This window comes from Cervus canadensis, chromosome 2, assembly GCF_019320065.1.
Source record: "Cervus canadensis isolate Bull #8, Minnesota chromosome 2, ASM1932006v1, whole genome shotgun sequence".
Taxonomy (NCBI): domain Eukaryota; kingdom Metazoa; phylum Chordata; class Mammalia; order Artiodactyla; family Cervidae; genus Cervus; species Cervus canadensis.
This window is the reverse complement of record NC_057387.1, coordinates 106,889,527-106,913,502: the sequence shown is the minus strand read 5'-3', so window position 1 is coordinate 106,913,502 and position 23,976 is coordinate 106,889,527. Positions and strand designations below refer to the sequence as shown.

General features: G+C 41.5%; 1 protein-coding gene and 1 pseudogene across 2 annotated transcripts; both read left to right on the top strand.

The window, feature by feature from the left end:
- Nucleotides 1–9,961: 9,961 nt before the first annotated feature.
- On the top strand, nt 9,962–19,706 carry LOC122437265 (inward rectifier potassium channel 13-like). Its single transcript, XM_043461998.1, has 3 exons — nt 9,962–10,057; nt 17,951–18,190; nt 19,646–19,706. Exons 2-3 carry the CDS (start codon nt 17,967–17,969, stop codon nt 19,704–19,706), a joined length of 285 nt encoding a protein of 94 aa, XP_043317933.1. The 5' UTR covers nt 9,962–10,057; nt 17,951–17,966.
- Nucleotides 19,707–22,529: 2,823 nt separating this feature from the next.
- On the top strand, nt 22,530–23,690 carry LOC122429304 (annotated as a pseudogene). Its single transcript, XR_006265951.1, has one exon. The product of XR_006265951.1 is annotated as a cytochrome c oxidase subunit 7A-related protein, mitochondrial-like (transcript).
- The last annotated feature ends 286 nt before the right edge of the window (nt 23,691–23,976 follow it).

Below are 23,976 nucleotides of genomic sequence, written 5' to 3'. Positions count from 1 at the left end.
GTCCATTGAGTCCGTGATGCCATCCAACCATCTCATCCTCAGTCATCCCCTTCTCCTCCAGCCTTCAATCTTTCCCAGCATCAGGGTCTTTTCCAATGAGTCAGTTCTTCTCATCAGGTGGCCAGAGTATTGGAGTTTCAGCTTCAGCATCAGTCCTTCCAATGAATATTCAGGACTCATTTCCTTTAGGATGGACTGGTTGGATCTCCTTGCAGTCCAAGGGACTCTCAAGACTCTTCTCCAACTCCACAGTTCAAAAGCATCTATTCTGCAGTGCTTAGCTTTCTTTTATAGTCCAACTGTCACATCCATACATGACTACTGGAAAAACCATAGCTTTGACTAGACACACCTTTGTTAGCAAAGTAATGTCTCTGCTTTTTAATATGCTGTCTAGGTTGCTCATAACTTTTCTTCCAAGGAGGAAGTGTCTTTTAATTTCATGGCTGCAGTCACCATCTGCAGTGATTCTGGAGCCCCAAAAAACAAAGTCTGCCACTGTTTCCCCATCTATTTGCCATGAAGTGATGGGACCAGATGCCATGATCTTAGTTTCCTGAATGCTGAACTTTAAGCCAACTTTTTCACTCTCTTTCACTTTCATAAAGAGGCTCTTTAGTTCTTCTTAAATTTCTGCCATAAGGGTGGTGTCATCTGCATATATGAGGTTATTGATACTTCTCCTGGCAATCTTGATTCCAGCTTGTGCTTCCTCAAGCTGATCTCCAGCCTGGCATTTAACATGATGTACTCTGCATACAAGTTAAATAAGCCAGGTGACAGTATACAGCATTGACGTACTTCTTTTCCTGTTTGGAACCAGTCTGTTGTTCCATGTCCAGTTTTAACTGTTGCTTCCTGACCTGCATACAGGTTACTCAAGAGGCAGGTCAGGTGGTCTGGTAGTCACATCTCTTGAAGACTTTTCCAGTTTCTTGAGTTCCACACAGTCAAAGGCTTTGGCATAGTCAAAGCCTTTCTACTTTCTAGTAAAGCAGAAGTAGATATTTTTCTGGAACTCTCCTGCTTTTTTGATGATTCAATGGATGTTGGCAATTTGATCATTGGATCCTCTGCCTTTTCTAAATCCAGCTTGAAGTTCACGATTCACATACTGTTGAAGTCTGGCTTGTAGAATTTTGAGCACTACCTTACTAGCATGTGAGATGAGTGCAATTGTGCAGTAGTTTGAGCATTCTTTGGCATTTTCTTTCTTTGGGATTGGAATGAAAACTGACCTTTTCCAGTCCTGTGGCCACTGATGAGTTTTCCAAATATGCTGACATATTGAGTGTAGCACCTTCACAGCATCATCTTTTAGGATTTGAAATAGCTCAGCTGGAATTCCATCACCTCCACTAGTTTTGTTCGTAGTGATGCTTCCTAAGGCCCACTTGACTTCGAGTTCCAGGATGTCTGACTCTAGGTGAGTGATCACTTCATCATGATTATCTGGGTCGTGGACATCTTTTTTGTATAGTTCTTCTATGTATCCCTGCCACCTCTTCTTAATATCTTCTGCTTCTGTTAGGTCCATACCATTTCTGTCCTTGATTGTGCCCATCTTTGCATGAAACATTCCCTTGGTATCTCTAATTTTCTTGAAGAGATCACTAGTCTTTCCCATTCTGTTGTTTTCCTCTATTTCTTTGCATTGATCACTGAGGAAGGTTTTCTTTTTTCTCCTTGCTATTCTATGGAACTCTGCATTCAAATGGGTGTATCTTCCCTTTTCTCTTTTGCCTTCTCCAAAAAGTGAAGTGCAGGTCACACTGGTCTACAGTGGGCCCTTCATCCACTGTGCTCAGCTGTTTCAGTCATGTCCCAACTCTTTGCAACCACATGGACTGTATCCCGCCAGGTTCCTCTGTCCATGCCATTCTCCAGGCAAGAATACTGGAGTGGGTAGCCATTCCCTTCTCCAGGGCATCTTCCCGACCCAGCGATGGAACCCACATCTCCTTCGTCTCCTGCACTGCAGGCAGATTCTTTACCACTGAGCCAGTGGGGAAGCCCGTGTCCTTGCAAAAAAGGACAGACACACAGGGGGAAGCTGAGGCGACAAAGGCGGCAGAGAGTGGAGGAGCTGCAAGCCGAGGACTTCCTCCTGCATGGGAAATTAATTAGACAGTCATGGGACAGATACTCCCAAATAGCCTTTGAAAGAGCATGCCCCTGCCAACACAGATTCTGTTGGCCTCTAGCGTCCAGATGTGTGAGAGAGTAAATTTCCACCCAGTTTATGATCACCTGTGATGGTAGCCCAGGGAACCATACAGTTCCTGATACTCAAACCGGTCTGGGAAATGGGATAATATCACCCATCTTGCCGGGAGGACTGAAGGACACCCGCTGGGCTTCCAGCGAAGGGCTGGCGGGGATCATCATCCTTGCTCTAGACTGGCACCCTGTACACACTGGGAATCCGTAAGATGCTGTCTCCCGGCACGGACATGGTAACAGCGAGGGCCTGATCCCGGAAGGCACCGAGGGAGATGCTGGCACCTCGAGAACGGAAAGAGAAAGGGACCTGGGGCTGCAGTGTGGGGGTGGGGGAGGGGCTCCCCAGGTCGTGTGTGGCCTGATGCTCAGAAGGTGTCTGAGTATCGGGGCTCCCCTTGCCCCGAGGGCCCTTCCTCAGGTGTGGCCTGTCTCCTTCAGCTTGCTAGCTTTAGTTGCCGCTCTGATTTCTCCCTCCTTTGGGGCTGAACTTGACTATTCTTTTTTTCCTTTGGCCACACTGCGAGGCTTGCAAGATCTCAGTTCCCGGACCAGGGATTGAATGTGGGCCACGGGAGTGAAAGCCCGGTATCCTAGTCAATAAAACACTCTTGAGAGTCCCTCAGACTACAAGGAGATCAAATCAGTCAATCCTAAAAGAAATCAATCCTGACTGTTCACTGGAAGGACTGATGCTGAAACTCCCAATAGTTTAGCCACTTGATGGGAAGAACCAATTCTTTGAGAAAGATCCTGATGCTGGGAAAGACTGAAGGCAGGAGAAGAAAGGGACAATAGAGGACGAGATGGTTGGATGGCATCACCAATTCAATGGACTTGAGTTTAAGCAAGCTCAGGGAGATGGTGAAGGGCAGGGAAGCCTCGCGTGCTGCAGTCCACAGGGTCACAAGAAATCAGACACGACTGAGCAACTGAACAAGGGCACCAAGGCACTCCTAGGCTGAACCTGCCTTTATAAGGGAGAGGTAAGGGTGCTGTTTGGGGCTGGGGGAGGGTGTTGGGTCGGGGCTGCCCCCTGCAGGCTTCATGGGTGTCTAAAAACGGATGGGTCCTGTACCTGAACAAAGGACTCTGTGGTTGGTGAGACCCCTGGCTTCTGACCCAGTATGTTCACCAGGGGTCACAGGCATGGAAGCATGCAGACCATGCTCTTCAAGCCTCCAATTCAGAACCCAATCTTTTGTGTACATCCCATGCACCATTCACTCGCAATCCTCCCCTCCTCAACCCCTTTCTTCCGAAGCAGTTGGGAGGAGAAGGGGGTCTTCCCCACCATCTCCCCTCCCCCAGGCTCAATCCGGCCTTCTTCAGCAGGGCCAACCCCCTACCCTGGTCACTGGTATCCTGTGGGGGGGGGGCAGCAGGTGGGGTGTCACAATTCTTTTCCACTGTAATCACAGACTCCAACTTTTTTGTCTTCATTTAGTGAGAAAAGTTGGAGAGTTCAGGGGAATGTTACTTAAAATACCAGGAAAACAAAAACAAAATACAACAGTTCAAGTCCAGATGAGTTCAGAGAACATGAGGTTCACCTCTCAGGTTGAACCATATGAGTTCCATCAAAGTGGTCCGATACATTCAAAAGAGCTACAGCAGACTTTTAATTTTGTAGAACTCTTTATATCTTCACAGGTGGCACTAGAGGTAAAGAACCCACCTGCCAGTGCAAGGGACATAAGAGACCTGGGTTCTATGCCTGCGTCAGGAAGATCCCCTGGAGGAGGGCATGGCAACCCACTCCTGTATTCTTGCCTGGAGAATCCCATGGATAGAGGAGCCTGGTGGGCTACAGTCCATGGGGTCGCACCTAAGGCGACTTAGCACAAGCACACTGCCGATTAACAGTGGTGCGCTAGTTTCACGTGGACAGCAAAGGGACTCAGGCACACACACACACGCATCCATTCTTCCCTAACTCCCCTCTCATCCAGGCTGCCACGTAACACTGAGCAGAGCTCCACATCCTGAACAGTAGGTCCTTGCTGGTTATCCACTTTAAATACAGCAGACGGTACATGTCCGTTCCAAACTCTCTTAATTATTCCTTGTCCCCACCCTTCCCCCTTGGTCACCATAAGCTCATTCTCTAAATCTGCAAGTGTTTCTGTTTTGTAAGTTCATTTGTATCAATTCTTTTTAGACGCCATATATAAGGGAGGTCATAGGATACTTCTCCTTCTCTGTCTGACATGCTTCACTCAGTATGACAATCTCGAGGTCCGTTCATGTTGTTGCCAATGGCATTATTCATTCTTTTTAATGACCAAGTGTATATTCCACTCTGTATATATAGCACATCTTTATTTATTCCTCTGTTGATGGACATTTAGGTTGCTCCCATGTCTTGGCTATTGTAAAACAGTGCAGCAGCTTTATTTCAAAATGTCAGTATTTATAACATGCCAAAAACTACATCTTTCTCACCATTTAAACATGATAGAAATCTTTAGAAAAGGAGAGCACAGGTAGGCAAAATTCTTTTACATTAAATATGTGTGCCATTTTGAATATCATTGTTCAACCCTGTGCAAACTGGCGCACAATTGTGCCTGTTTCCTCTCCTTTTCTTGTCTTTTTTTCTTTCTTTCTTGTGATCTCTCTCCATAAGCTTTTTCTTTCCTCAGTCTTGCTGCAGGTATTTCTTTGAAATTTGCTAATTTAATGCCTTCAATTTCTACTATAATATTCACGTTTCTCCCCACATCTACATGAAAGAGTCTCCCTAGTCAAAACTTTTTCTTCTTATGGCTTTCATATCATTTTGTTAATATGAGATGATCTATGTAGAAAGCATCGTCTCTCTGATGAAGAGACATCTGCTGGAATTATGTGATTTCTTTCCATTTCCTTCCACTTATTTTCTTTCATGAAAATAAACTAAACTGTAATACACTATATTTAAAATAGATCCCTTGTCATAGCGATATTTCTATACATTCAGCACTCTAAATTTCTACTTGTATCAGTGCAAAAAGAGATTTCTGGAAATGGTTATTATTCACTAATTATGGCTATTTCTGACAGGGAGACTGATTTTTGTTTTGCTTCTTACCTCTTCTTTGTGCTTTCCCACTTGGCTTGAACTCTTTAAGCATTTGCACAAATGCAAACTGTGAAGATTATAAAACCAAAGTGCAAGGGCATTGAGTAGATAGATACCTTATCAAGGATACAAAGTTGACAGTGCAGTATCTCACCCAGTAAATATTAACGTGTAAACCACTGGGACATAAGCAATTTCTTGCGATTCAATGTAATACAATCTATTAGACCTTTAATAATAACTATTTGGGCCAGGAGTTATCAGACTCAATTTGCAGATAAGGCTAATGAGGTGCAACCATCTATTAGACTTTTAATAATTATTTGAGCCAGGTGTTATCAGACCCAATCTGCAGATAAGGCTAACTGAGACGCAGAGAAATTGAGTGACCTGGCCAAGACCAGACCATCAGAAACTGGAGGAGCAGAGGGGAAAAGCAATCCCACCTGGTGCTGAAGGCCACTCTCTTGACCAGTGCCCTACCCTCCCTCCTGAGCGCACGGGGGCCTCCCGGCTGCTGTCAGGGTTCACCAAAGGGTGTTGACACAAAGGTCAAAGGTTCTTCTTGGAAGGATAGAGGGTTTGCCTCCCCCTAGGGGAGACCTGGCTGTGCTGAGGCAGGAGGAAGCAAGGTGGAGCAACTGTGATGGCACTTGGGGGTAAAGGTGGGGGTCCACAGGAAGCAGATGAGGGTGGGAGAACAGGGGCCTGCAAGGGCTGGAGCCAGATGGGAGACTGGAAGCCAGGGCCTCAAATGCTACTGAAGTCCTCCCAGCATCCATCTTGCACCCCTAGGTTGGTTCTGCTCCCCCAGGGCCCTGGAGGTCTCAGAGGCTGAGTGGGGGGTGGTTCAGCTACTCTCTGAGTCCAGCTGCCACCCACGGAGGAGAAGGCGGAGGACAGAGACACCAGGACCCTCCAGTTGGGCATGTCACCCCCTGCCCAGAGCGTGAGGACCCATCACTCAAGGTCTAATGGAGGCTGGCAGCCAGGGCAGGGGACCAGAGGTTGGCAGGTAACAGCATAAACTCTCCGAGGCAATGAGCGAGGCATTAGCAAGGCACCTTGCCTGCCAAGCCCCCTCCCCTGTGCACACGTGCGTGTGCGTGCACTCACACACATATGCTAAAATGCAGCCTGTGTGCATGGTAATGGCTTTGCGACAGCAGGAATTAGCTGCAGCATTAGCGGCAGGCAGGTTTAGGTGGTGAGTGGAGGGCAGAGGCCCCAGGCTGAGACTGGGGGATACCAAGGGAGGAAGCAGGCCCCCAGGGGCGGGCCCTGGGGCCCTGGAGATGCTGCAGAGGCGGGGGCATGGGTGGGGTGCAAAGGGCTTGGTGAGGGCCAGGGCCAGGGGGTTGGCCCCTGCCCACTGCTGCCCCGTCCTTTTCTTCCTGCGTCCAAGGCCTGTGAGTGGACAGATAACCAGGGGCGCTAACTCAGGACCTGAAATCACGGCCACACCGCCCGTGTCCTGGCCTGGCCTCAGGGCCATGCTGCTCCGCAGTCCTGAACTGCTGCGTCCTCTGACGGAAGAGGCGCGGGGGAGGCAAGGCTGATGACAGCATCCCGCAGGAGAGAAGACATGTACTGTGTGCACGGCAGGGGTGGCAGGATTCACATGAGCTGTTTCCCTCTGTGACCATCAGAACCTGGGAAGCAGGGCCAGGTTATCCAGCAATGAAGGCCATGGCGGGGCGTGGGCTGTGGACGCAAGATCCCTTCCTTCCTCAGATCAGGAAACTGAAATGAGCCACCACCTGGGTCTTCAGCAAGAGCCTCTGAATGGCTGTTTCAGGGTGAGGACCCTGGAGGCCTATTCCTTTCCCGTACCCCGTTAGCCAGTGGGCCTTGGGAGGGGCTGCAAAGCCCCACTTTAAAAAAAAAAAGAACAGGGCAGCAAGCTGGAATCTCCCAGGCTGCTTGGGATGCTAAGGCTGAGGTGATGGGGGGCTGGTGCTGGTCCCTGGGGTACCTAGGGTCCCATCCGAGGTATCTGCCGTGGGGTGCTGGTGAGTCATGCCTGTCAGTCTGACCAAAAAAACATGGACATCATGCGCAGAAAAGCTTGGGACAGAGACTGCCAAGATTCCTAAAGGGAACTAAATTTGATAATCTCCCAGCAGATAAACAACGTCAAAATGTGTACTCCTAAAAGAAAGTTAAGATCAACTTATATATTAATATAAAATTTTTATTTGAAATTAGTATCTTGAGGGCAAAAAAGGACTTTAAGTACCATCTAATAAAATATACATTTCCAAAATTACCCTGTATGCAAGAATTGCTCTAAAACATTAAAATAAATCCTTTACAACCTAAACAATTACAATAGATTTATATTTGTGTAAATTTGGGTAGGAAATGGGGGGGTTCCAAAGAGAACTTCAACTCTGTAATGAGTTAAATACATACATATTTGTGTATTATTGATATAATTAAATGGTAAGTGGTTTATGGGCAACTAAGAAGCTAATATCTACTAAAGTTCCTTTAAGTTCTAAAAAGTATAGGGCTCCACAGTGACCAGGGCTAAAATGAATGAGGAACATCCACATGGCCTTTCTCAGCTCTTAAGTACACTGTGGAAGAAAGAGCACATGGCTAAAGTTTAAAACTTGTGAAATGACGTATGTACACAGGCAAAACATTGCACTCCGACTAAAGATTTTGTTGCTTGCAGGTTCAATGTGGTACAAATATGGATTATGTACTGGAATGGTTTAGCCACAAAGAAAAGCAAACATTTTAGGGATACAGAATTTTTTTTTTAAGGGATACAGAATTTATTTAATAAAGAATAATGTACCTGATCTTGGTATCTTTCTTAATCATTATAATTTGGGAAAAAAAATAAACCAGTCAATGATAGATACCTAGCACTTATATTCCTTTATAGAAGAACGTTTTAGAGCTATCTCCAATTTAAATTATTAGTTCTGTTTCAATGGGAGTGCCCATGTATTTTAGGGTGAAGTTGGTCTAACATCAGTGCCAATATTAGTTTCATCTCAGTGCTATTAAATTCAAACATCAATGAATTTAACTGCTCAGGCTATTATAAGGGGAGTGCTAAGCCCCTGAGGAAGCAGTCCAGAACAGGTCTATGACTTCCATTCAGTCAGCAATTAAGAATCACTGTCTATAGACCACAGCCGACTTTTACAGTGGAAAGTCTAGAAACTAGAATACTTCTTCACTTGAGATGTTTCTTTCTTGACAATCATCTTGTAAATAATTTCTGTCTCAATACTACGGAAAGAGGCTTCTAATTTTGGTAAAACCTTTGTTATTTTCCTTATTATAACATCTATTCAGGACACACGGCAGGTACACTTTCAGTACCTCTTTATGAAAGGCAGCGTTGCGCTGTATTAGCTCTGGTTTCCCTCTGCCACCCCAAGCAGTTACCTGGCAATTGATACAAAGCCTAATTCCTACCAGAACATACAGAGAAGGTGCATCACATCACAAGTCCCTCCTTGATGCTCTTACCTTCTCTAGTCTGAAGTCAAAGTTTCCAGTGCTGTGTCTGAACTTGTACTGAAATGTTTGCCATTAATAAAACAAAGATGGAATTAATATATTTTTTAATTGTAGGGGGTGAAGGAGGATTCTACAAAGGCGGATTTCACTTTCTAAGTAGCATTATATTGATCTACATTAATAATTTTCCCAGCAGGCTGTCCACGATTTTACTTTGAACAATCGCAGCCTTTGTATCTCAAATGCCCTTACATGTGACATTTGATCTAAGTTTTAAAATGAGCAGCTAACGGAGGTGGACAAAAGTGCTGCTCAGTAAGGCATTATACAAAGCCATCCCACAGCCCATTTGAAGGTTACTGAACAGTTGGATCACAGATGTTTCCCAGGTAAACATTATATTCAGGCTTTAAGCTAAAATTTCTGTACACTGAATACTATATTTATTGCATGTCATCATCCTTTTCCTCCGGGAAACATCCCCTAAACATCACTGAAGCATGATAAAAGAAACTTCTTCAGTTCTTTTACACTGGTGTGTTTTTAAAGATAAATGCAAGGAACCAACAATTAAATGTATCCTTATTCAAGCTCTCTGTACACAGTCTTAAAAAAACATAAAGCCTGCCTCCTTGCCCCCCAAAAAAGATTTCAAGTAACTAAAGTACCTACATTACCAGTTCCAGAATTAGTGGCAGTCATTCTGATGAGATGGGATATGAAAACAATACTAGTAACATCAGTTCATTAACTTATACCTAAAAGTCCTTATCCAAGGAAATGTTCCCCAAAGAAATGGAGGAAAAAAAGATTAGTAAAGGAAACATCTCACACTTCAACATGCTATGTAAGGAAAGACGGCTGAAAGGAAATCTTGCAGGGAATTTTATCCCTTTGAACTTTCAAATAAACTCTTAAGTAAGATTATGCAAACTTACTAAAGACCGGTCCTGATTAGAGGGCAAAAATGCACCCCTTCTCCAAGTCAGTTCTGGAGGCTTTCTCCAGAGTTGTGCTGAGTAAAGAAAGACCTCCTAACAAACCAGCGTTCTTTCCCACATGATCAGAGCTAACTGGCCCCCCTGCAGACTAAGTGACCAATCACATCAGCTTCAGCTGAAACCAGCCCCCACGACATTATAAACAGAGGAATGTGAACTGTAAACCCAGTCCAAGAAGAGAACCGACAAACTGGACTTGTAGATTAAAGTTACCTTATCAAAAAGACAGACTGAGAGTTTCCTCAAGACCTGCCTCTGTGTATAGGCTGACCCAGCAAAAGAACTGGTGAGTACCTGAGATAATACTCAATCCTATTTCTTTCCTTCAGGGAAACAGAGAAAAAAATGACTGACAAATAGGGACAGAACTAGATATTGCCAATAGTTTTAAAACAAAGACATTACCGATAGGTAATACATTCCTTATTCTTTTTCCTCAATTTTAGACACAGAGTAACAGTCTTATCGAAAGCATTACTGAAAATTTTCTTAACTGTTTTACTAAATGTGTACTAACTCTGGATTATAATACAGAAATGAGAGAAGAAAAATCATAGAAAAAATTCGGTGGCTTTTAGAAAAAAAAATAGTATCTTTTTCTTTTGGACGGCATTAAAGAAACCAAAAATGAGCATAAAATGTACAGTAATACTGTAATCATGTAACAACTGTACTTATTATAACTTATATCTTAACTGTGTAATATGACCTGCACTACTGCATTACAACACGACAGTAAAAGACATAATTTTGAGCGCTACGATCTAGTAAGTATTCGAATGAATTCATTATTTGGATGACCACTGAAGCAGTCAAAATATCATTTTTATAAGGTACAATTTTTTCCATCAAATTATTTATATGTGTACAAATATTTTTCTGGCCCACAGAGAAGTAGAAGCAAACCATACTGAGCTTCTATTCTATGTTCTACTGGGACCAATTTACAAGAATCATATAAATAGAGACAAAGACGAAGACAATAAAAAAGCACTTGTGTGCCTGTAGGGATACAAAAATTACCTTGATGGGAGGGAGATTCAGGATGGGAACACAAGTACACCCATGAGTGATTCATGTCAATGTATGGCAAAAACCTCTACAATATTGTAATTAGCCTCCAAATAAAATAAATAAATTTTAAAAAATTACTTTGAAATGTAATAATAGGAACATAATTTCTGTTCATCAAACACTTTTAAATTTGATATAAAGAAAATCTATATACATTAGGCAACAATAATTTAATGCTTTAAATGTCATATGAGCAGATGTAAAATCATATAGAAAAAATCATACAAGAAACCTATAAGAGTTGAGGGAAATGGTAGTAAGTTTACAAACATGCAGAATTTTAAAGGAGCATGTTATTTAATTCCCTCTTTTCTTTCTCTCTCTAATATAAGGAAACCTGGCCAAGGGGATTGGCTGGCTTGCCCAAACTGACACAGTTAAGTAACCAACAGAGCCAGAGCCCCGTCAGCTACATGTCCCACCCTGTCTTCATTACGCTAAACCACACTGACCACACGAGTCCAAAGAACGGAATTATTCAGGGTAATCTGTTAAACGGGGATCAAAGTCACTTTGCAACACCATATAGGTGTATAGTTCTAGAACAGTTTTATACAAAAAAAGGATAATGCTTCACTGTTTTAATATTAGCTTTCTGTTCACAGGCTTTTCCTTGTATTTAGTTATTCAGTTGTAAGAGAAATATAAAATCCATAAAAACCTAGAGCAAGAGTGCTACAAAATCTGTAAGGAAGAAATTACAATCCTGAAAAGGCCCAAATGACAATAGTTAATTTTAATAGCTATAGTATGTATACAAAGGTTATCCCTTCAGGTAACAAATTTTATAACCTAATGAAGCAGGCTGAAAATCAAGAAGAACCATGGACCTCTCCCTTCATAAACGACTGTGACACAATAAAAAATCAGTGGTTCCGTAAGTGGAACAGCACTAGTGTACAGATCCACAGTGGGCGTTTTGGCACAGGCACAAAGCAAGAAACAGTAAAAGTCTAAGCCATGGACAAAGCAAAACCACACAGCAGTTACAAACTTAATGAAGGCAGCCAATTACCCTTTGCTGCTATATCCTTCAAATGTCACAATGTCTTCTCTTTCACAAAATTATGACGAAAGTATGACATTTATAAAATTATTTTCACATCTGATAAACTACAAATTTGGCAATGTTTTATAGGAACTCTTCTCCACATTTTAACTCTACTGTTCTGCAGAAGCCAAGACTAGACTGTAATAATTCTGGTTTTCAGTTCAGTTCAGTCAGTCATGTCAGACTCTGTAACTCCATGGACTGCAGCAGGCCAGGTCTCCCTGTCCATCACCAACTCACAGAGCCTACTCAAACTCTCTCCATCGAGTCAGTGATGCCATCCAACCATCACATCATCTGTTGTCCCCTTCTCCTCCCACCTTCAATCTTTCCCAGCATCAGGGTCTTTCCCAGTCAGTCAGTTCTTCGAATCAGGTGGCCAAAGTATTAGTTTCAGCTTCAGCACCAGTCCTTCCAATGAATAATCAGGACTGATTTCCTTTAGGATTGACTGGTTAGATCTCTCTGCAGTATAAGGGACTCTCAAGAGTCTTCTCCAATACCACAGTTCAAAAGCATCAATTCTTTGGTGCTCACTTTCATTATAGTCCAACTCTCACATCCATACATGACTCCTGGAAAAACCGTAGCTTTGACTATACAGAACTTTGTTTGCAAAGTAATGTCTCTGCTTTTTACTATGCTGTCTAGGTTGGTCACACCTGTTCTTGCAAGGATCGTTTTTTAATTTCATGGCTGCAGTCACCATCTGCAGTGATTTGATAGCCCCCCAAAAATAAAGTCTCTCACTGTTTCCACTGTTTCCCCATCTATTTACCATGAAGTGATGGGATTGCATGCCATGATCTTTATTTTATGAATGGTGAGTTTTAAGCCAACTTTTTCACTCTCCTCTTTCAGCTTCATCAAGAGGCTCTTTAGTTCTTCCTCGCTTTCTGCCATAAGAGTGGTGTCATCTGCATATCTGAGGTTATCGATATTTCTGCCAGCCATCTTGACTCCAGCTTGTGATTCATCCAGCCTGGCATTTCGTATGATGTGCTCTGCAGAGAAGTTAAATAAGCAGGGTAACAATATACAGCCTTGACATAATGCTTTCTCGATTTGGAACCAGCCTGTTGTTCCATGTCCAGTTCTAACTGTTGCTTCCTGACTTGCATACAAATTTCTCAGAAGGCAGGTCAGATGGTCTGGTATTCCCATCTCTTGAAGAATATTTCACAGTTTGTTGTGATCCACACAGTCACAGCCTTTGGTGTAGTCAATAAAGCAGAAATAGATGTTTTTCTGGAACTCTCTTGCTTTTTCGATGATCTAACAGATGTTGGCAATTTGATCTCTGGTTCCTCTGCCTTTTCTAAATTCAGCTTGAACATCTGGAAGCTCACAGTTCACATATTGTTGAAGCCTGGCTTGCAGATTGTAAGCATTACTTTGCTAGTATGTGAGATGAGTGCAATTGTGCAGTAGTCTGAACATTCTTTGGCATTGCCTTTCTTTGGGACTGGAATGAAAATTGACCTTTTGCAGTCCTGTGGCCACTCCTAAATTTTCCAAATTTGCTGGCATATTGAGTGCAGCACTTTAACAGCATCACCTTTTAGGATTTTAAATAGCTCAACTGGAATTCCATCACCTCCACTAGCTTTGTTCCTAGTGATGCTTCCTAAGGCCCACTTGACTTCACACTCCACGATGTCTGACTCTAGGTGAGTGATCACACCATCAGGGTTATCTGGGTCATTAAGACCTTTTTGTATAGTTCCTCGGCGTATTCTTGACACCTCTTCTCAACATCTTCTGCTTCTGTTAGATCCATACCATTTCTGTCCTTTATTGAGCCCATCTTTTCATGAAATGTTCCCTTGGTATCTCTAATTTTCTTGAAGAAATCTCTAGTCTTTCCCATTCTATTGTTTTCCTCTATTTCTTCATATTGTTCAATGAAGAAGGCTTTCTCATTTCTCCTTGCTATTCTCCGGAATTCTGCATTCAGTTGGGTATATCTTTCCTTTTCTCCTTTGCTTTTTGCTTCTCTTCTTTACTCAGCTATTTGTAAGGCCTCCTCAGACAACCATTTTACCTTTTTGCATTTCTTTTCCTTGGGGATGGTCTTGATCACTGCCTCCTGTACAATGTCATGAACCTCCGTCTATAGTTCTGCAGATACTCTACCAGATCTAATCCCTTGAATCTATTTGTCACTTCCACTGTATAATTGTAAGGGATTTGATTTAGGTCATACCTGGATGGTCTAGTGGTTTTCTCTACTTTCAATTTAAGTCTGAATTTTGCAATAAGGAGTTCATGATCTTAACCACAGTCAGCTCCCAGTCTTGTTTTTGCTGACTGTATAGAGCTTCTCCATCTTCGGCTGTAAAGAATATAATCAGTCTGATTTCGGTATTGACCATCTGGTGATGTCCATGTGTAGAGTCTTCTCTTGTGTTGTTGGAAGAGGGTGTTTGCTATGACCAGTGCGTCCTCTTGGCAAAACTCTGTTAGCTGTTGCCCTGCTTCATTTTGTATTCCAAGGCCACACTTGCCTGTTACTCCAGCTATCTCTTGGTTTCCTACTTTTGCATTCCATTCCCCTATAATGAAAAGGACATCTTTTGGGGGTGTTAGAGCTTCTTCAGCATTACTGGCTGCGGCACAGACTTGGATTACTGTGATAGTGAATTGTTTGACTTGGAAACGAACAGAGATCATTCTGTCGTTTTTGAGACTGCATCCAAGTACTGCATTTCGGACTCTCTTGTTGACTATGAGGCCTACTCCATTTCTTCTAAGGGATCCGTGCCCACAGTAGTAGATACAATGGTCATCTGAGTTAAATTCACCCATTCCAGTCCATCTTAGTTCGCTGATTCCTAGACTGTTCACGTTCACTCTTGCCATCTCCTGTTTGACCACTTCCAATTTGCCTTGATTCATGGACCTAACATTCCAGGTTCCTATGCAATAGTGCTCTTTACAGCACTGGACCTTGCTTCTATCACCAGTCCCATCCACAACTGGGTGTCGTTTTTGCTTTGGCTCCATCTCTTCATTCTTTCTGGAGTTATTTCTCCTCTGATCTCCAGTAGCACATTGGGCACCTACTGACCTCGGGAGTTCATCTTTCAGTGTCCTATCTTTTTGCCTTTTCATACTGTTCATGGAGTTCTCAAGGCAAGAATACTGAAGTAGTTTGCCATTCCCTTCTCCAGTGGATCACGTTTTGTCAGAACTCTCCACTATGACCCGTCTCTCTTGGGTGGCCCTACATGGCATGGCTCATAGTTTCATTGAGTAAGACACGGCTGTGGTCCATATGATCAGTTTGATTAGTTTTCTGTGACTGTGGTTTTCATTCTGTCTGCCCTCTGATGGATAAAGACAAAAGGCTTATGGAAACTTCCTTACTAATCTTCTAATCATGCAAGATATCTACCTTAGCTGAAAATATATTTCTTGTCTACAAATCACAGGTCTTTGCCTAAGCATTTTTGAAGAATACTCAGGAGGGCTCCTTGACAAAACTAGTCAAATGGAACACTGTTATTCACAAAGGCTTACTAGGGTCAAATGTCGATTTTTGAGGCAATATAGCACTGACTCTGGTCTACAGACTGAGCAGGAATTCACCACCACTTACTATTTGTGATCTAAGGAAATACACTGTGCCTCAACTTCATTACCTATAAAATTGCATTAATAATGGTATTTATTACTATGAAGGTTAAGAAACACTGGGCTGCTTAGGTGGCTCAGTGGTAAAGAACCCGCCGGCCAATGCAGGAGACAGAGACACACATTGGATACCTGGGTCGGGAAGATCCCCTGGGGGAGGAAACTGCAACCCACTCCAGTATTCTTGCCTAAAGAATCCCATTGACAGAGAAGCCTGGCAGGATACAGTCCACGGGATTACAAAGAGTCAGACAGGACAGAGCACTCCTGTGCACATAAGAAGTATTATTAATACCAATAAAGCAACAAATAGCCCATGAGGTTACTCTGTGTCTGGCACTGCTATTGGCTTCACATGTTACGTGTTTGGTATGATCCCTGTCAAATAATAAATAATCTATATTAGCTAATATAATTAATCAATATTGACATAAAAATTATTAATAAAACAATCAATGATTTAAAATGGATACCTGAGACATTTATGGGGACAGAAAGAGCATCTACTAAAGATGCTAAAAATTAGGCTGTCAAAGACGATCTTGTGAATGCAGTATCAATTATCTTGAGAAGACTTATCTTACCAAACTCTCTAAATGAGACAGCTTCTTATAGTTTAAAAAAAAACAAAAACCCAACTGTAAAGTTAGCCAGATTTGGAAAATAATCCAAATGCCCTGTGAAAATTAGGATCCTCAGTGATCTCATCTGAAAAATGGGATAGCAATGTCTATGTTGCTGAGATCCCAAAGAATTAGAGACAATGCAATAATAAAGCACCTAGCAAAATGCTTATGAGTATTTTATTATTATTATAATTTACAAAACAGCAGATATCAGGTCTTCTAAAACATCAAAAAATCTGATAAAATGAGTCATTAAATAGCTGTGCCAAGAAAAAAAATAAACACTAAATAAAACGATAATTACAACTGGTTAGGATAATAAATTATAAAACATTAAATTCCTAAGATTTTTAAAAATTTATAATATGAAACTGAAATGACCATGTAATCTAAATAAATTTAACAGTCATCCCAGTGTTCCATCAGCAACTCAAATCTAAAGAAAATATAAGAGAATGTCTCTAATATCAATAATAAATGCAAAATCAGCCTAAGGACAAAAGGGAAAGTACTCGGCTGCTAAGGTCCAATTCCAACATGGGAAGGCAGCCTCCAAAACCCCAAAGTTCCTAAACAGAGGAGAGTCCAGCAAACTCAAGCAATAGCCTAGCTCCACACGTCTCCAGTTACCTTCTTAAGCATCGCTGTCATTCAAAAGGGAGGAAGGTGACACGCAACACTTCCAAGGGCATCTACTTCTGAAGGAAGAAGCCTGAAAAAATAAGAGTCACACACAAACCCCAAGTACTGGACTGCGGCAGAGAAGAGAGGAGCACTCAAGGGAAGCAAAGCCGCGTCTCCCGGTCTGTCCCTGGCTGCCTCTGCCCGAGTCCTCTGCACCTCTGTCGTATGCGGGGACGGTCACATGGAAAGCACACGTTACAACTTCTACTCACCACAGAGAAAACATCAACACAGATTAAAAATGACTACAGTTAAAAGCTAGTTTTATTAATGCTTTAAAAATTGCCATTTGATGGTCTTAATGATTATTTTAGTTCATTTAACTTGAAGCTTTTTCTTCTGGATCATTTACTTTTGAAATTAATATTACCTTGGAATCTCTACCTCAAATTTCTTATCTCTCTACTCTACTATGTAGTCAGAACCAAGAATATTCAAAAGGCTGGCAATCCACCAGCCATGGAAGGAAAGACTCCATGAAAATGGCCACAAAGTAACAAAAACAAATAAAATCTAATTATGAAATTTCAACAGGCTAATTATAAAGCATACAATAGAACTACAAATCTCTAAAAGCTTAATCTTATCCTATTGCTGAGCTTGGCTTCCAAACATTTTCAGTTAAACGCTACACTTCTAAATGATTTCTATTTATTTTAACAAAGGAACACATATTTAATATTCCTTTTCATTATTCAGTTATAAGTTCTTAATTAATTAAAAAAAGTTATTTACACATAATGTTGCATCAAATAAACACACCTGAAGCCTGGACTTGTGCAAGAAAAAGACAAAAGTGTCAAAAAAGACATGAATGGTAACCCCAGCCCTCAGAAGTTTTTTAAAATGCCAAACAGGATTTTAACAGTTCTTAAAGGAACCAGTACGAGGTATCTCAAGGCAATCCATGATGAGCTATCAAACGAATGACTAAGTCAGTGAATGCTCCCTTATGCAAAAAGAGAAAACAGAAAGAGCTATCAGACTGGGAAAGCCTGCTAGTAGTCGAGGAAGCATTGCAAAAAAAAATTACAAAACTAAGTCTCAGGATATAAATAATATTACCTCTGAAACAGTTTAGGGTTTACTAATACACTCTCGATTTCAGAGCATTACAGCCTGAGATGGATGGCAGTCACTGCAAAGTTATTGCTCCTCTCCTGACTCAGAGGCGCCGGAGGATGGTTACCAAGGATGGTCACAGCACGCTTCAAATGGACGGCGCGCAAACAGGTCTTGTGTATCTTCGAGACGCCTGGGGAACCCTAATGGACATGCGCTGGCGCTGGATGATGCTGGTCTTCGCCGCCTCTTTTGTCATCCACTGGCTTGTCTTTGCAGCGCTCTGGTATGTTCTAGCTGAGATGAATGGTGACCTGGGACTAGATCATGACGCCCCACCTGAAAACCACACTATCTGTGTCAAGCACATCACCAGTTTCGCAGCGGCATTCTCCTTCTCCCTGGAGACCCAGCTCACCATTGGTTACGGCACCATGTTCCCCAGCAGCGACTGTCCGAGTGCTATCGCACTGCTTGCCATACAAATGCTCCTGGGCCTCATGCTAGAGGCGTTTATCACAGGTAATGCTTCCGCTCTTTAACAAAGCACAGGGATGTTTTGGAATGGGTATAGTCAGTTATAAGCAATCGTATTCCAGAACAATCCATTTGCATTATTGACAAGTAATTCCTGAGACTGAGAAGAAAGACTCAAGGGTCAAACAACTGGAGAAATTTTTAAAAACTTGACTCTGTATTTAAACTTTACCTATTGAAACTTAAGAAAAAAGGGATCATTGTAATTTTGTTCATGAACAAAAAAATCTAAAAGGAATTTTTCAAAGGAGCTAAATATTTTCTTAAAGAAGTGAATAAATATGTTCAATGCATATTACTGACAGTCATTTTTACCTAGAAGAATCTGTTCTTTTTTTAAACATTTACTGGGTTAGAATTTTCTCCTGAGTTCATCTTTTCAACATTTACTCAATACTAGTGAGCCCAGAGCAGCACAGTCAGTATTGCATGATAGAGAACAAGAATACACACCCTTAGCATAAAATATATATATATATATATATATACATTCACACACACACACATATTTGGCTTCCTTTTTATGTATTTTACTTTAATGCATTTAAAGCATAATTTTGATAAGAGGTCCATAGACCTCACCAGCCTGCCAACATCTGTGGCACAGCAGTTAAGAAACCCTGATCTGGAGTTGTTGCGGGGGGCGGGGGAGGGGGGGTGGTTGGCACGCACAAGGAGGATGCACTTGAAGCATACACTCAAATCACCTGAGAGCCAAAGCCTTTTTAAAAGAAAAAAGGCTTTGTATAAATTTCAAAGTTAAAAATTCTTCAACGGGCCACTTGTTCTACTGGTCCCTTCCCTACACCAAATCATTCTACTATGAATCTAATCTCTATTTCAACTTGAAGTAATCTGGTGGCAACGAAATTGCATTTACTTTCTGTTGCCTTTCTTTTTAAAGCAGGGGTAGGAATATAGGCAATGACCACTCTGACTTCCTAACAAACTTAAAAAGTTTTACATTTCTATGTGACAAATGAATTTTCCTTATCCATTTTGAAATCAGTTTTAAAATAAGAATATATGTACTGTTTTGAAAAAAGCTTCAGGCTAATGAGAAATCAGTAAGTTGAATTTCTGAAATATTTGGCAGGCACGACACTAAGAAATGCATAACAATTTGCTAGATCCTTGTCATTCAGAAAAGGTAATGACATTTCTAGTGTTCGTTCTAAAAAACACTCAATGGTTTCTAATTTAGGTGCCTTTGTGGCGAAGATTGCCCGGCCAAAAAATCGAGCTTTCTCAATTCGCTTTACTGACTTAGCAGTAGTAGCTCACATAGATGGCAAACCTAATCTCATTTTCCAAGTGGCCAACACTCGACCTAGCCCTCTAACCAATGTTCGGGTCTCAGCTATACTCTATCAGGAACGAGAAAACGGCAAACTCTACCAGACCAGTGTGGACTTCCACCTTGACAGCGTCAGTTCTGAGGAGTGTCCATTCTTTATCTTTCCACTCACCTACTACCACGCTATTACACCATCAAGTCCTCTGGCTACTCTGCTCCAGCATGAAAACCCTCCCCACTTTGAACTGGTCGTGTTCCTTTCAGCAACGCAGGAAGGCACTGGAGAAACGTGCCAGAGGAGGACATCCTACCTGCCCTCCGAGATCATGTTACGTCACTGTTTTGCATCTCTGTTGACCCGAGGCTCCAAAGGGGAGTATCAAATCAAGATGGAGAATTTTGACAAGACCATTCCTGAATTTCAAACTCCTCTGGTCTCCAAGAGCCCAAACAGGACTGACCTGGACATCCACATCAATGGACAAAGCATTGACAGTTTTCAGATCTCTGAAACAGGGCTGATAGTGTAAGAAGTATCTATTTTAGCACCCTATTTTCTAATGTATTAAATACACTCAGCCACTTATGCAGTTATTTTTCCTTCATTGTATCTCATGTTTTCTTTCTCCAATGCTGATTACATCTTTTTGACTCCATCATGATGATCAAGCCTCCACCCATAAAAAATGGCTGAGCTAACAATACACGTTGCGGAAAAATAACATTATACAAAATTTCTCTTGGTGGTTATCTGCTGAAATCAATGCATCTGAAAGTAACAGATATGTATAACAACAGAAATGCTGTTGGTGAGTTTGTATGAATGTGGTATGATACCAGTAATGAAGATAAAATGGACACACTTTACACAGCTGAACTCTAGGTAAATCAGTCATAAATTTCTCATTTTCATCTGCAAGTGGGAGCAACAGTCTAGTTTCAAACCTATCTCCCTGGGTAGAATGATGATTTCACAATATTTAGTGAACATCCTTTTAAAATTGCTACTTTTTTCAAGACAACAAAGATCATTCCTTTGGTTCCTTATAAAATCAAACTGTTGGGTAAATATTACCCTCTTAATTTTTAACAGCTAAGAACAAAAATTCACAACACCAAAAAAATAGATTTAACTACAACTGTAAAAGCATTTGGGCATGACACTCAAAACACACTCACATATTCATATATTTGTGGCAGAAAGTGATCAGAGCAAGTAAAACAAGCACTAGCCTGATGGAAACTGCAGGGTAGTATTGGGCAAAGAGATGCAAAATTTTATCTACTTTAAAGCTATTATGCACATTAATCAAACAGTGATTTAAAAATTACAACTATTCACCTGAATGACTTCCGACCAAAGTAAAAACCTTCCCTTTCTACTTAGGATCCATTCAATGGTATAAAAACCTCAGAGATGCAAATATATTTATGCTTTTGTAGATATAAAGGTTTAGATATAATTTAACTCCAGGGGAAAAACTACCACTAGAAAAAGCAAAAAATAATTAGGCAATGAAGCATTTTCAAAACCAAGTTCCTGTTTCAAACTTCAAACAGGTTTTTCTATAAACACAAAATGAGTGTTTATTCACTAGTAGGAGGTTGGACTAGATAAAATTATTATTTCTTTCCAAATCTAATACTCCATGAAAATTATGCTTTCTCTGCTGTTTTAATTTTACATAGACTAAGATGAACCCTTTCCCTTACCTGTGGTTTAACTTAAAGACTATCCTTTGTATATGTGTCATTTCCATTAAAAAAAAAAAAAGAACCATCCTATCAGATTTCAAACAGATTTGTTGCTGCTCTTCTGAAATCTCCCTTATCCAGTCCTATGCAGGCAAAGGGAAAGATGAACCCTCCCCACTGGTGATGACCCACGCAGCAATCATTTCTTCAAGTAAATACTAGCCAGTAAAGGCAAGCAGTTGTGAAAAGCAGGGCACAGTAGCAAGTCACATTTTCCTATTCTTTGACCAAAAGGAAAGAAAATAAAGAACCCTGGAGTGGTCTAAGACTGATAATAGCAAAGTATATCAAGGACACAGAAACTTAATTATTGAGAACTTTTGTGGTTTAAAAATCTTAGGCATTCTTAAGTATTAATTAGACAGATTTTTTTTTTTCTAACCCAAGATTGCTGTTACACAGATAAGACAGCAGGAATTCTTATTTCTATAATAAAGTTAACAAAATTCACCTAACCTGTGAAAATAAAGTAGTACTGAAGATTTACATGGTATGTTTTTTCCTAAGGGCTCCACATCACTTACACAGGTCACACAGAGAGGATGCCCAAAGTGGCATAACTAGGAAGTGGGCAGGCCTGTCTGGGCTCTCAGTCTCAATACAGATGCAGGGCCTTCTCCATTCAAGCCAGAGGAATCTCCTATCATACTATTTATACATAAACTTTGCATTTGAAAATCAGATACAACTTTCCCTAGACACATACGCACTACCCCCAAAAAAACTCTTTTGGTATACTAATGCTATAAAATAACAGACAGCTAGAAAATGCAATCAAATACTTCTGTCTAGGAGATTGAAAACTTCTGAAAGAATGAAACCACATGTTGCTCCTCACCATCTCCCACAGCATCTATAAACCGGCATCTGATGACTACCAGCGATGAGAGACGATCACCACATGGCACACTAAGATGTTCCAAACTTTGGTTTTAGCTGAAAATTTTAAACTAACATTTCAGATCAACAAACATGAACCACCAATGCCTTACACCATGTTAGGTTCTGTATGTACCCAGACGGAGGCAAGATATGTATGCATCATCATAATAAACAGAGTATTGCCTTCTCTGCGGCAGTCGCGTGGGCAGTGGCTGCGGGAAGTCCAGACGGGGCGTCATGTAATTATAAGTTCAGTGGCTTCACGCAGAAGTTGGCCGGAGCATGGGCTTCCGATGCCTATAGCCCTCAGGGATTAAGGCCTGTTGTTTCCACAGAAGCACCGTCTATCATATTTGCCACACCAAACTAAACTGAGTTCCAGTTCTATTGCATATGATTATGCTGGGAAAAACACAGTTCCAGAGCTGCAGAAGTTTTTCCAGAAATCTGACGGTGTGCCTGTCCACCTGAAACGCGGCCTGCCTGACCAAATGCTATACCGGACCACCATGGCGCTGACAGTGGGAGGGACCGTCTACTGCCTGATCGCCCTCCACATGGCCTCACGGCCCAGAAACAAATGAGTCAGGCTGCAGAGGCCTGGTTTGCTTGTTGGCACACATCTTTTGAATTTTCATTTTTCATTATTTCTGTAATTTTTTTGTTTTTTACTAGAATGTCCCACTTAACATTCTTAAAGAAGAGCGGAAAGATATTAAGACAATATTTTGGTTTGTTATGAAAATGCACGTGGCCTGCCAGAGCTCATTCAGCAGTTAAAACTATTGTTTAAAGAAACGATGTTGCTCCCTGCATTTGGGCTCCTAATTTCCCTGGAGCTTCTGATGAAGGTTGCACACAGGCTCATTAGCGGCCATCTGTGCTGAGGTCCCTGGGTACTTATGGTGGCGAATTGAACATGGGGTGGGGCAGCCTTTCTGGATTAGGATGTGACTGAGGAAGGAAGATAGAAGCTCAGGCCAGGCACATGAAAATGTTAGCCACCTTGGGGACTTTTCTATCTTGCAGTTCAGTGTTAATAGGAATTATTTGCAGCCTGCTTCCATTCGTCGGGCAGTTTGTTTCAAAGGCTTATTTGCGTCATCTCAGATCTTCAGTGAAATTTTATGTGTAATTGTTATGTATTTATTCCACCATGGGAACAGAGAACACCTGTTTAGTGTTGCACTTTAGACCAATGTCTGTTTTATTAATACAGCTGTGACACAGATTCTCCTTTACCTTTTAAAAATGTTATGGCTTTGAATTATGATTTATTTTAATTGTGGAATAAATACATGAATGAAAAAAAAAATAAACAGAGAATACACAGTAAAAGAGATCTGGTTTGAAAGGGTCCTTTAACTACTGAAAGGTGGAAATGAGCAGGAGTCACAAAAGGTCTGAATCAACAGTAACAGGATAAAGAAAAAAAAATTGATCATTTTGCCTCATTCTGCTCATCAGTGTGAACTAGCAACTCCAACTAGAGTTTAACAGAATGACAGGTATCAGGGATGAATGGGGAAAGGCAAAGAAAGAAGAGGGGAGGGGAAGAGAATGCCTGAAAAGAATAAACAACATCCCAATCACTTGGTCAT